Raw genomic sequence first — 13,920 nt, forward strand, 5'->3', positions numbered from 1 at the left:
AGCGGCAGCGTAGAAAGGACGATGTTGTTTTCACCGCTCTCAGTCAGATTGACAGTTAATTATAGTGATAGAGCGACGAGTCAGCGAGCGGAAACGCGGTTATCGTTCGTAATGATGCAGCGCCGCAAAGCCTTCAATTTGAGTCACGTTGTGATTATAGTGGGATTAGTTTATAAAGCACACGGTGTGACATAAAGAGAGGAACGAGATGTTACAAGACAAATTAAAGTTTCGACAGGTTCTTTTATTTTTAGCTGTGAAAACCTCGGAGCTGCAGAACTGCTGCCTTCTGATTGAACTCAGAATAAACGACGTCTGCGTGATCGGAGGTTCGTTCTTTAGGCGTGACTCATTTTGGAGTTAAAAGTTCAAACTGGATTAAAACAGGAAATAACGAGTTGAAGTTGTCTTTAGAAAGACCGTGTTGCTCGTTGGAGGTAGAAAACACACCTTTGTGAACTGCTCTGTTTCATCGTTGTGAAACTCAAGCTTCAGTTCGTCACGTTGTCCATAAACTCTTCCTCCTCGTCTGTTCCTTTTTTCCCTCCGAGGAAGACGTCGCCGCAGAGATGTCTTATTGCGGCGGGAAAAAGGTGCAGCTGTTAAAATGAAAAGGTTCTCAGACGAAGGCGAGCGCCCGTAGAGGTGGATGTAAATGAACTGTTATCTCACTGCGGACGCTCGGCAACAACAACCGAGTGATATCGGTGTTGACATTTCTTTAATGATAATTTGGGGGAAAAGTTAGCGATAACGGCGGCTACCTAAAAAGCTAACGCAACTTGGTGTCAACTTTTCTTCCTACAACTTCAGAGGAATCGTTTTTTCCCCACAAGAACCAACGGTTCTTCTAATTAAAACAAAAATGAGGTCAAAGAAGTGTGTTTTCAAATTGGTTGGCGTTGGCTTATTAACTCCTGCGTCTGTTTGTTGATGGTCTGTTGCGTCGTATTTTTCGTAGCCGTCAGCAAAACTACAGCGCTGCACCTTTAAGACGATGTCGGCCAGTCGGAGTTGCTTTTAATCGGGTTTTTGCTAAAAAGGTCCAAAAACTTTGACAGCCCGACGTTCAAAAACAGATGCAGCGTTTCCCCGAACAGAGTTCCTGTGGATATGTGGTGATGCAGCTTCCTGAGATGACCAGCAGGGGCACGTTCCTTCATGTTCATGTAACAAGACCACCTGTGAAACCGAAACCTGTTCATTCCAATAATAAAAGCAAATTCAACCAATAAAGTTCCTCATTAAAAGCTTTGATGAAGAAATCACACGAAACCTTTTCAAAACACCGCGTCGCAATTTTTTTTGCCAAAAGCCGCCGCAGAGTCGGAACATTTGAAGATATTAATGGTCTCGATTCTGTTTGAATAAATGAGCGAAGCCAGAAGTTTCTGAATTTGACCAGAGATTAGAGTTTTTATTTCACCGCCGGAGTCTCCCGATCGATTCCACCGTGGACGGAAGATTTGAAGGTGAAGTCGGACTCTGCTGCCAGGGTTGGTTGTTTTTTTTTACAGCTTCTGGTGTGTCTCAGTAAAGGAGGGAAAATGTCAGATAAGGTGTCCCCCCCCCCGGACAGATGGAGGGACACGGGGGATATAAAAAAGAGGGGAGATGCTGGAGGGCAAAGGATGAGGGACGGAGCTGGAGAGGGAGGTTGGCTACAGATAACCGAGAGGTAAAAAGGTGGCGGGAAGAAAAGCAAGCTTCTTCATTTTTTGGGGGGATAAACCACCGCTTCTATTTTTCTGTCGGTCTTTGGTCACGTGACGTACGTCCTCGTTCTCGTGCCCTTCAGAAAAAGCTTCGCCGGCAGTTATTCAAAGACGCTTGACATTTTCACTAAAAAGCAGGATGGCCTCGTTTCGGAGACGAGCCCCCACGGCTCGCTCTGCGACGCGTCGCCTTCGGGAAGAGCTTCAGTTTGGGAGAGACGTATCTGATCTGAGTGAGTGGAAGTGAAGGGAGTGAGTGACGGCCGCTCGTATCGCTGGGACTGTAATGAGGGAGCGGCGAGTTCATTTTCTGGAACAGAGGAATTCATTTGTTTGCGCTGCTCAGTTGGACGCTTTCATTGATTCCCAGACGTGACTCATTCTGACAAAGTTTGGAAAAAGATGCAGACTGAATGAAAAAGGACGTTGGTCAGAAAAGTTTGACCGATGCTGAAGCTGCAATACCAGCGAGTGCCACTAGAGGTCGGCTCCAAAAAGCCTCTGGCTCCATAGACTCCCATTCAACTTCTCTCATCAAATCCAAAGTGAATAAAATGTGTCCATCAGTTATCTCGGTGTTGTTAGCTAAAGTCACTCCTTCTTCTTAGTTTTCTGGAGGTCCATCTGAAAATAATCCCTCATTCATTAGAAAAGAAGATTCAAGAAGACCTGTTTTTGGGGGCGTGTCTGTTTGATTGACAGGCCTGTGGTGCAGTCAGGTGACAGCTAATTGGTGGGCGGGACGTAGTATCGTCAGGTCTCCAATCAGATCGGTCAGATCCACCGCTGGCTCCTCCCCCAGCTCATCCAAATATGGTCACTTCCTGCTCCAAACCGCTCCAAGATGGTGACGGACAGAATCTGAACTGGAGGCTTCGTAATGGACGTTCAACCAACGGGTGACGTCACTGCTGGTCTCTGCAAAGGTATTACGTCCAGATGATTATTGAATGTAATTAAAATTGTCTTAATTAGAGAAGCTATTAAATTTATTGACATTATTTTGAGATAATTACGAGAAAACTAAAGGTGGATTAAATAAATAACTACAGCATCTAATTTAAGATGAAAATAACAGATCAAAGAGCGCCTTTTATTAATCACTATCAGACGGCACTTCAGATAGCAGCTGCTATAAGTGTGGGTGGGATCCATTTTTAATTTGAGGAACACAAGACTTTCCCGCTTATTGGCCGCGACGTGAAGTTGTTAATAAGTCTGAGGTCACAGTCAACAGGTGTCTGAAGGCGAGCTGGAGATTCTGGGGACGTGAAACAGTCAGAATGGTTTTCATTTGCCAAGTCCAGGTGTACAAGGAGTTTCATAAACCCACGTACAGGAACGAAAACTAAAGAAGATAAGAGGAACAAATCTGTAAGAAAGCTGGATGAGAAAGTTCGGCGTATGCTCCCGTTGTGCGTGAACGTAAGAAGCACCGCGGCGTGCACGAAGCAGCAGGAAGCAGTAACCTTCAGAAATATGTGTACGAAGTTTGGTGAGTTCAGTGGTTTTTTTTCGGATCGCTGCTAAAGGTGCATCTGCAATTTTTGCAATGAATCGAAAATGGAGCTAAAAGCTAAACTTAAATAATAATAATAACCATGAACTTTATCTCCGAGGTGTTCGGACATCGTTTTTAAAACCAGCAACATTCAGTTCTCCCAAAGTATTTTTGAATGTTTACTTCACAGTCAATTCAAACCACAAAAAAAACCGTTACTTCGTAGGTCTTTTATTGGCGTAGCTTATCCCGACTCGCAGCTACGTTTCTACGACTCGGAGTTGCTTCTGTTTCCGCCCACAGTTTTGAAAAACCCACATTTACCGTTGCCATGACGAAAAGCTGTGTAAATTTAACACGTGACATTGTTAAACGTCGGCATTTATTTTACCCAAACTACTTTGGGAAAATCTGCTTTTTGTTCTTCTTGTAATTAAGAGATAAACTAGAGAAAATTAACTTTGTTTTCTTGATGAAATGGCATAAAAATAAATAAAAGAACGTCGTTCTCGACTTCCATACTTGAAGACACGTTTTTTGTCACTGAAAAGCTCAAAGAACTAAATACTGTTTAAAAAAATAAAGTGCTGCAGCACTTTATTTATTTATTTATTTATTTTTTTATTTTTTCGCTGCCAGTCATTTTGTGGAAGCAGCTGCTGGAAATTATATTTGAAAAGAAATTGTCTTTCGGTGGCCGACAGGCAAAAGATTTATTGATCTCAACTGGAACATTTGTTCTGTAGCAACAGTGAAAAATCTAAATAAAAAAAAAAGAAGCAACGCAGGAAGGAAAAGTGACTCACACACAAAAAGCACTTTTTTTTAAATGTCTTTGATCTGAAGCTGAATTAAACCGATCGGCATGTGTTGCTCCAATGATCTCGGACTTCTCCGTCGATATCTGTGGACACGACAGACTCTGTCAACGCCAGGAAGTAGAAACCAGTCCAAAAAACTGCTGACTCCTGCCAAATGTACGGCTGCAGATTTGGCAGGATTAGACGCCGAACACATTTTTTTTTTTCAAATTTGAATGTTACTTCCAGTCCTTATTGCTCATGCCTCTGGGTTTATATAACCTTTATTTTTTTTACTGTTTGTTCTGTTTTCGCCATGACGAGCCGCCGTCGCCTCAGGTGTTAATAAAACGCTAATCTTCCCTCTCCTCAGTCTACGACGCCAGAGGGGCGAACTCGCTCTTCGATTTTCTGTCAGAAGATTGTGTCTGAAGACACTTTTCACAGATCTAGAAAATCTTCATTTTTTTTCTTTGAGTTTGCAGAGAGGGATGTTGTGTAGGTGTTCGGTCGACATCCACCGTCCTGGTCAGAGTTATCGGCACGAACACATTTCGGAGCGTTTCCTACAAAACTGTTTTAAAGAAATTTACATCCTTCTCTGAGCCTCTTACTATTTTTTTACTTTTCCTAAATTTCTCTAAAAATTATAATTAAAAAAAAAAAATTATGTAGACACTTGAAACTATAAATTAGACTTGACATGATACGAGAGTGTAAACAGACAAACCTGACTGCTCCACACGCCTGTCAATCAAACAGACACGCCCCCAAAAACAGGTCTTCTTGAATCTTCTTTTCTAATGAATGAGGGATTATTTTCAGATGGACCTCCAGAAAACTAATAAGAAGGAGTGACTTTAGCTAACAACACCGAGATAACTGATGGACACATTTTATTCACTTTGGATTTGATGAGAGAAGTTGAATGGGAGTCTATGGAGCCGGAGGCTTTTTGGAGACGACCTCTAGTGGCACTCGCTGGTATTGCAGCTGAAGACACTTCTGGATCAGAACCATTTTACAGACCTGGAAGCTACGAACACTTTTATATCCAGTCTGTGGTCCTATCAGAGGAAACGGGAAGGGAAGAGACTAGTGATAATATTAAGTTAAATTTCACAGTCTGTCAGTGTCCTTTGGGACTTTCTTTAAATTTACTGCAGATTCCTCAACGATATTCATCCATATAATGCTGGTCTGAAACATTGAAATACTTCGGTTTCCCGTTGAAGGACCTCTGAGTTCAGGCTGCAGGTGTAATTGCTCCTTCAGGGATAAAAAAAAGTTTAGTTTGAGAGTCCTCTTCTCTCTGTTCATCTTCAACGCTGCTAAAACAGATGCCGCGAGTGAATTTCTGTCGACGTAATTACGCGGAGATTACCGAAGTCATCCGATTGTCACTTTAGAGTTCCTGCCAGACGATGTTAAATTATTCTGAAAAAAAACCCCACCTACTTTAATTACAAGGACAGCGCCACAATGGAAGCCGGATAAAAGACAATAGAGGGTGTTTTCTTTGAAACGAGGCGCTTCAAACATTTCAAGCTGTTAAAACAAACTGCTTTGAAAGATGTTCAAAGCAGCAGCTTGATGTTAGTTTTATCTTTTATTTATTCTGAGCAGCATTTCTCCTGAAGAGACGGAGAGCAGTAATGAACGTGTCCCTTAGAGCCAATGTTGTCCAAAAACTATTTTTTTAAAAAAAAAGGCAGTTTTGTCCTTCAAGCAGCAGATTTCTGAAACGATGCAGTAGTGAAGGATCGATTTCGATATCTTTTGTCATTTTAATTCTCAACATGGTCTTAGAAGTCAAGTTGTTCCTCACTCTCAGATGAAGCGGTGAAATTCTCCCTGAAATCTCAGTGAAAAAGATGACCATATAATACACAATTTCTTAAAAAGTATTCATAAAATTGTATTCGCATTTGTAGAGAGCAAAAGCTGTTCTTTATTTTTTCTACAATGGTAAAAGACTTTTGGTGGTGAGGAAAACCAGAACAGTCCCTCCAGGATTTTATGAACTTTTGTTGCGATTTTTGCATCACAATTTTAGAATGTTTGGTTTTCTCAAAAATTGCAAATAAATTTGTGGAGTTTTAAGTAATTTTGTTTCTGTAAAATTGCAGAAAGTTTTACAGTTTTTTTCTCTACTTGAAAAACCCCAATAAATTTCATATATTTCATCATCATCATCATCATCAGACTACAGCTGCTGAGTGTGCTGCTGCTGTTTTCTCGCCCCCCCGCGGCAGGTGGAGAGCAGAAGGTGGTTCCGGTATCGAAGCAGGAGGCCAAGCTGCTCATCGAAGACTTCGACCCGTCGAAGGAATACAACTTCAAGATCTCCGCAGTCAGCGGCGGGCGGGAGAGCAAACCTCTGCAGGCCAAACACGAAGGTGAGACACTTCTTCCTCCTCCTCCTCCTCCTCTTCTGATGGACAATGCTTCATCACCTTGAACTTTCACCTTCAAGGATGTTCTGTGAGAGTTTCAGTTTCAGTCTCTGACTTCCGGCAGCTCAGATTTACTCACCCGGTGGTGCTGCTGGAAAACAAGACAGGCTTTTATTCTGAAAGGGCAGGTGCTGAGCGTATATAAAATCATAAAAAATGTCAAGAAATTTCATTTTATAACATTAATTTTGTCCCTCCTGGATGTTGGTGTTTTGATTATTGTGATCAAAATGCTGAAATTTTGCAGCAGCTTTTCTAAAAAATTGCAATGAAATTGCTCGGGTTTTTTTCGAGGGTAAAGTTGAATTACTGGTCAAAAACTCCCGAGTAAACAGAACATTTTTTTTTTTTTACTTCTACCTAATAGAGAGTCTTGTGTATAATAAGCAGCTTGCATATCACTGAAACAACTGGAAGTATTTTAGTTTTTAACCTTTCTGTTTCCTTTTTGAATCAAAGTTACAAAAAAAAGGTCCTAAACGTGACGAATAACAAGATGAAATGAAAGCTTTAAATCCTTTTTAAAATCACATTCATTCAGCACGGACTGCATGCATAGAAACAAAGTGAAAACTCCTACTCGACCTCGTTTCCCATAAACCCCGTCACTTCCTTTACCGTAGAGAAAAAATAAATAAAAAAAATACTCATCCTCTCTGACCTTTTTTTGGCAGATACATTTTGTGTCTTTTACATTCACCTGCAAATATTGCAGAGCATTGGTTGAATTTTGTATTCATTATTGAGACTTCCTGAAGTGACTGAACGATGTTTTGTTGTTGTTGCATTGCTGGAAAACCTGTAGCAACACTTTAAAATGTTAACCGAAGAACGGCAACGTTTTGTGTCGGCACCGGACACTAAAAAACTCTCCAGTGGAAGTCGAACCATCGATTCTCTGAGAGGCTGAATTAATCAAAGTAAAGATGTTTCTTTCCGTAATTAGTTTTTACAGTTTCTGGTATTAATTCTCCGTGATTCCATTCTTGGTATTTTCAGTTTTTCTTCCCGCGTCCAAGCATTTTCTTTCGGTCGACTCTTGACGCTTCTTGCGTTGTTGTTTTTTTCTCCCAGCTCATCGATCGGCCGTCGAAGCGCCACAGTCCCAGAGGAGAGAGAGCGGCGGCGCCGCCGAGGAGAACAACGAGATCTCCGAAGGTAAGATCCACAAAAACGGGAGGAAGAGGCGGTTGAACAGACGCGGAAAAACTCATCGACTCGTCCGTCTGGATTCCAGTCGTCTCCGAGGACGGTTCTCTTTGAAACGACATCGTCAGGAACGAAGTCAGGAAAAATGTCCCGTTGCCAGGAAGGAGACGGAGAAGACGGGAACCAAAACAAAAAGACGGTCAGAAGACGCCGGGATGAGACGGCTTCTCTTCTATCCATCCGTCCATTTCACACAAACACCAAAAAGCCCTGCGAGTGTAATTTTCCGGCACTTACTCGGTGATTGTCGCTTGAAAAACGGATGGAAAAAAGGAAGTCACAAAAGAAAGAAGTGGGAAGTCGAGCAGGAGCCGACAAAAAGATCAGGAAATAAACGCAGCGCAGAAAACATGCCAATTATGATTCTTGAAAGCGGTTCGCCGCTGAGAACGAACAAAGACAACCAGGTAACGCCGAAACTCTTTCAAACTACAAAAGAAGAGCTGCAGTTACAGTCGTCGATTTACACCTCAACAATACAACTCTGCACCTCGTGGTCCGCTCATTTTGTTGTTGCTGTGAGGTGTGATGGAAAAAGTTCAGTCTGTTCCTGTTGAACGCAGCGCAGCGACGCACTCGGAGAAGCAGGAAGCAACGACCTTCGTGAGGAAGTATTCAGAGTGTCGTCTCTTCATCGTCTTCATCACGTGTTCAACACGTTAACGTGAGCGCTGGTCACGTGAACGTTTGTGATTTCACCGGGAAACCTGAAACTGGAGCAGAGAAACGCCAGATTTTGGATAACATTTTTGGGGAACGGTAAATCTGTGTTCCTGAGCCCATGCTGTGATTTCCACTACAGAATCGTATGCTGCGTTCAAATGGAACTCGTGAGCTCAGAAGGTTCCCGGTAGAACTCGGTGTCGACAGTCTGATCCAGTGGGGAAGAATTCACGGTGACACAACCGCCTCAAACGTCAAAGAAAACCCACCTGGTGTCTCCAGAACCTGACGCGCCTTCTTCGGTTTTCGGACGGTGAAGCTCCGCCCCCTCTTGAAACGTTGAACGTTGCTCGGAAACACGTCGCCCGGCTCGACGCTTCGTCGCCGTTAGACTTTCTGAAGCCTTTCGAGGGTCTCTGTTGACCGGTTCAGAGTTACACTCAAAATCTGCCATTTCTAAAAACCAGCCATGATTCTGTAGTGGAAATCGCTGCATGGGCTCAGGAACACAACCAAAATTTGACCCAAAATCTGATGTTTCTCTGAACTGTCTGACCGAACGCTCTTTCCTGTGTTTGTGAATGTACCTGCCAGTGGATGAAACAGGAAGACACCTGAATAAAGCTTTTTGATGAAACCCTCCTGCAGAATTAGCACCCTGTTTTTTTTTTTTTTTGCCTTTTCGTGGCGCCGTGTTTCCTTTGCAGCGGGATGTGTTTTCCCCTTTTTGTGTGAGTGGTGTGTTTGGGAGCCTCGAAAAAAACCCGGAGGAATGGTGTTAATGATGGTGCAGATGGGACTGCTGGCAGACGGTTAGCAGCCGTCTCAAACCCAAATTATAGCTTCTGCTTTGAAAATCGTCACAATGAGATAAATACTTTTTTTTTGTATTTTTTTTTTTTGGTATGTCTAAATCTCAGTCGGCCTCACCTTTTTTTAAAAAAATTTTTTTAATTTCCTCTCTTTCTTCTTCTTTAGATTTTCCTTATAATGACCTTGTCCACTGTTCAAAATCAGAAAGAAGCTTCACCACCTCCCATGATTCCTTTCACTCCTCTCTCAGCAGCACCAGACTTTGCCGTGGGAAGTTTGGTGATTTGGGTCTTTTTTTTTAAAAAAAATTTTTTTTATCAAGAAACTTTACAAGCCCGTCAGAATGGTTTTTTTTTTGGTCTTTTTTGTGCTTCGGCCCCTGAAATTGCATAGCCTAGTTAACTCTGATGTCCCGAGGTCATTTTAATCCTGTCTGAGGTTTCGCATGCAATTATAGATTTTCTCACGTGGCGTCTGAGTCGGTTTCGCCGGAGAGGAGAGCGGCACCAGACTGGAGAGATTAGATGGAACTTAATTGCTCTCGCGGGGGGAGAAGTTCGATGGCAACACGCACTGGGATTTCAGATTTGATTTAATTGTCAGACGGTGTTTTCGCGGTGGCATTTTACTGCCTTGAAAAGGAGCCTAGAAACAGGAGGGTGCAGTAGAGGTTCAATAATTACAGCAGGTTTCGTGTGTTTAATGATCTGAACATTTTTTTTGTTGTTGTTTTTTTTCGAATGCAATTAATTAAATCTGCTGCAACTTGGCTCTGATTGGATGGATTTTAGTCGTTTCCAAGGAAATGAAATGAAGGAAATTCTGCAAACCGGTCCAACAAAATTTGAAAATGTCTTAATTAAACATCCCTTCGTTGCGTCGAGGAGCGTTCTTGGAACATTTATTTATTCTAAAACAGGACTTTTGATGAATGAACAGATCAGCTTGCTTTCGCCTCGTTGCCGATGTTTCAAACATTTCGGGCGACCGATCTGAAGTCGGCCGTTTCTCCGAGAGACAGACGTCTTTCCAAATTCACTGCGAGACTTTGCAGATGGAGAAGGAGAACGGCGGCGAGTCCAACAGGGACCCGATCCAAACGGCTGAGATAATTACAGCCAGGACTTCACATGAAATGTTCTTTTTCTGACTCGTTGCTGCTGCGAGATTTCCAACTCCTCGGTCTTCCTCCGTTTCCTCCTTCTGCATCTGTCACTCTGCTCGTCGAACGGCACGATGAATCTGTGTTTAATATCACAAACAGAAGTCGGAGCATGTGTTTAAAATCCAGTGACATCACAGAGTCAAGCTATTTAGTTTATTGTCTTATGAGTTATATTGACAGAGATAATTGTAGGATTTGTCTTCGACAGAGAAAGCAAACATCTCTTCCATAATCTCTTTTGAAAATATTGGTCTGTCCTGTTTAGATGTTTGCAAAAGTTTATGTAGTTTAGAGGTTTTTCGACGTTTTTTGGGGGGGCTCAGCGTACGTGGTGGTCAATGGTGATTGGTTAAAGGCAGCTCTAATAGTTTCAAAAGTAACCAGAGGTGTACGTCTGAGCAGACCACAGACTGTTTATAAAAGAGTTCGTAGCTTCAGGTCTGTAAAATGGTTCTGATCCAGAAGCGTCTTCAGCTGCAATACCAGCGAGTGCCACTAGAGGTCGGCTCCAAAAAGCCTCCGGCTCCATAGACTCCCATTCAACTTCTCTCATCAAATCCAAAGTGAATAAAATGTGTCCATCAGTTATCTCGGTGTTGTTAGCTAAAGTCACTCCTTCTTCTTAGTTTTCTGGAGGTCCATCTGAAAATAATCCCTCATTCATTAGAAAAGAAGATTCAAGAAGACCTGTTTTTGGGGGCGTGTCTGTTTGATTGACAGGTTACAGCCATCGGTGGGCGGGACGTAGTATCGTCAGGTTTCCAATCAGATCGGTCAGTTCCACTGCTGGCTCCTCCCCCAGCTCGTCCAAATATGGTCACTTCCTGCTCTAAACTGCTCCGAACTAGCAAAGATGGTGAAGAACAGAATCTGAACTGGAGGATTCATAACAAACCGACAGATGACGTCATTGCTGGTTGCCGCTTGGGACAGACTCAGATATTCACACAGTAAATTTGGGTCTGTTAATAACACGCTAATTTCCAAGCTGCCTGAATGTTAAATCACTAGAAAATTCAGTGAGAAAAGCAGTAAAAATTTAGCGTGAAATTCATCTCCCAGTGTGTTCAGCTTTCTCCTTCCTTTTCTGTATCATTTATTAGTCGGAGGTCTGACCAATCGTAGGAGCCGTTGGTGATGTTTGTCACGGGTTGTTTGTGCGTCGTGTCAGAAAAATGTTGAGAATATTGAGGAGGGGGTTTTTGAAGGAGGGAGAGAGCTGGTTCAGTTATGGAGTTTGAACGGAGTTCAGTTATGTAATTTACCCAACTGGGGTGTCACTGTTACGACGAGCAACAAAAGGGAAGAGATGAGATTTTCCTCAGACGTTCGGCTGTTAGCAAAGTGAAGACAAAACTCTACGTGACTAAAATTACAATATATCAGCTGAAAATCCAACGCATGAACTTCCACGACCTCTGACCTTTCTGTGAACACAACTCGTGAACTCGAGGCTTAAAGAAAATGTCCGACGTGGTGAACACCACAAGAGGGCGCCGTTCATACGGACTCTTCTCGCGTACGCGGTAAATACGACCCCATTTGAACGCAGCGCTTGTCTTGTTTCACACTTCCTGTCCTCTTGTAGGATTGTTGGACCCGCCCAGATTTGTTTCACCTGTCCCTTGTTGTCCTTCCCTCCCTGCTGTTTTTAAGTCTGTGCGCTCTTCTTCTCCCCTTTTTTGCACAAAGCACCTGAACTGTGGCGCCATGGCAACGGCGTTCTCCGACATGACAACACGCTTGAACACCTTTGTGATCTTTTGGGGCCCTCGGGCGGCTCAGCTTTAAAAAAACAAAAAACAGCCACGATTCTTTATTCTGCAAAACCACTGCACGGGCTCAGGAACGCAAGCAAAAAATGTGATCTTGGAACTTTTGAAATGCCTCTCGGACATGTTGTAAAAACTGGACAACACGCTCACGTGTGTGGGAGAAAAACTGAGTCATTTATTTCATCTTAATGAGTGTGTACGATGAAAAACCCCTGAACATCCGTGTGTGTGTGTGTGTGTGTGTATGCGCGCGCGCGTGTGTGTGTGTGTGTGTGTGTGTGTGTGTGTGTGTGTGTGTGTGTGTGTGTGTATGCGCGCGCGTGTGTGTGTGTGTGTGTGTGTGTGTGTGTGTGTGTGTGTGTGTGTGTGTGTGTGTGTGTGTGTGTGTGTGTGTGTGTGTGTGTGTGAGAGAATGAGTGTGTGAGTGCGCGTGTGTGTGTGTGTGTGTGTGTGTGTGTGTGTGTGTGTGTGTGTGTGTGTGTGTGTGAGTGTGTGTGTGTGTGTGTGTGTGTGTGTGTGTGAGAGAATAAGTGTGTGAGTGCGCGTGTGTGTGTGTGTGTGTGTGTGTATGCGCGTGTGCGTGAGTGTGTGTGAGTGTGTGAGTGAGAGAATGAGTGTGTGAGTGCGCGTGTGTGTGTGTGTGTGTGTGTGTGTGTGTGTGAGAGAATGAGTGTGTGAGTGCGCGCGCGTGTGTGTGTGTGTGTGTGTGTGAGAATGAGTGTGTGAGTGCGCGTGTGTGTGTGTGTGTGTGTGTGTGTGTGTGTGTGTGTGTGTGTGTGTGTGTGTGTGTGTGTGTGTGTGTGTGTGACGACCACCAAGTCTTCTTCACCCCTCCGTCTCACTCCTTCAGAACACCTCCACCATCGCCTGCAGCTCTCGTTTCTTTCATCAGCTTTCTTGCTGTTTCTCTCTGGAGTGCTATCTATTTTTTTCCTCCCTCTTTGTCTTTGTTCGATTTCGGGTCTTTTTACCTTTTTTTATTTTGTTTTGCCAGTTTCTTCATTCTCAGTCTCCTCCTCCGGTTGCCACGAGCAACGGACTCAACACCGATCTGCAGTTCGATACTCCCGATCAGGACTGCGTAGACGCACCTTCATATTTGCTGCAAGCTTTCTTTTTAATTTTTTTTCTCCTCCTCCTCCCTCTCCTCCTCCTCCTCCTCCTCGTCCTCCTCGTCCTCGTCCTCCTCCCCCTCCTCCTCCTCCTCCTCCCTCTCCTCCTCCTCCCTCTCCTCCTCCTCTTCCTCCTCCCTCTCCTCCTCCTCCTCCCTCTCCTCCTCCTCCCTCTCCTCCTCCTCCCTCGTCTTTCCATCCGTCTCTCAGCCAGCCATCCTCTCTTTGCCCACACTTGCTGAATACCACAGCCGTGGCCTCACCGGCTCTGTTTCTTGGGCTGCTGCCGATCAGCCCTCCGACAGCTGGAGATCCGGCTGCTCGTGTTTGTCTGCGGAGGTGCGGTCGGACCGTCGGTCTGAAGTCAGCGCTGCGGGATTTCACTGTTATTTTAGAGGCTTGTTGCTGAAGGCGTGTTTCTCTAGTTGTTACACGCAGCCACACACAAAACATGCAAAAGATTTATAAATCAGTCTGCACGTTTCTTCTGCAGAGACGAGATCTTTCAACAACTTACTGTTATGATAGAAATCCATGAAAATGTTTTCTTTCAAAACGTAGTCAAGATGAATTAAGAGACTTAACTCGCCCTCTTTGAACCGTGCATCTGACTTTGGAACTGGATGAAGTGGACTTGGACCTAAAGGCACTTTTAGACCAAAGATGTCCAAATTCTATCTTAAGAAGATCCAAAAATATTATAATAATAGA

The 13,920-nt window shown here is 43.7% G+C and overlaps 1 protein-coding gene across 3 annotated transcripts in view; it reads left to right on the forward strand.

Annotated features, from left to right (window-relative positions):
- LOC138627737 (collagen alpha-1(XIV) chain-like) overlaps positions 1–13,920 on the forward strand; it is a 118,135-nt gene that overhangs the window by 10,778 nt on the left and 93,437 nt on the right. For 2 of the 3 annotated variants that reach the window (XM_069710284.1, XM_069710285.1), the window contains exons 4-5: positions 6,272–6,415; positions 7,547–7,630. The exons of the other annotated variant lie outside the window; for it this stretch is intronic. In XM_069710284.1, coding sequence (XP_069566385.1) covers positions 6,272–6,415; positions 7,547–7,630 — 228 coding nt within the window. The remainder of the gene's footprint in view (positions 1–6,271; positions 6,416–7,546; positions 7,631–13,920) is intronic. 3 annotated transcript variants of the gene reach the window in all.

The sequence above is a fragment of the Brachyistius frenatus genome, unplaced genomic scaffold (assembly GCF_029030835.1).
Source record: "Brachyistius frenatus isolate BFR_SWC_R1_liver_20210118 unplaced genomic scaffold, ASM2903083v1 Contig_91, whole genome shotgun sequence".
Taxonomy (NCBI): Eukaryota; Metazoa; Chordata; class Actinopteri; family Embiotocidae; genus Brachyistius; species Brachyistius frenatus.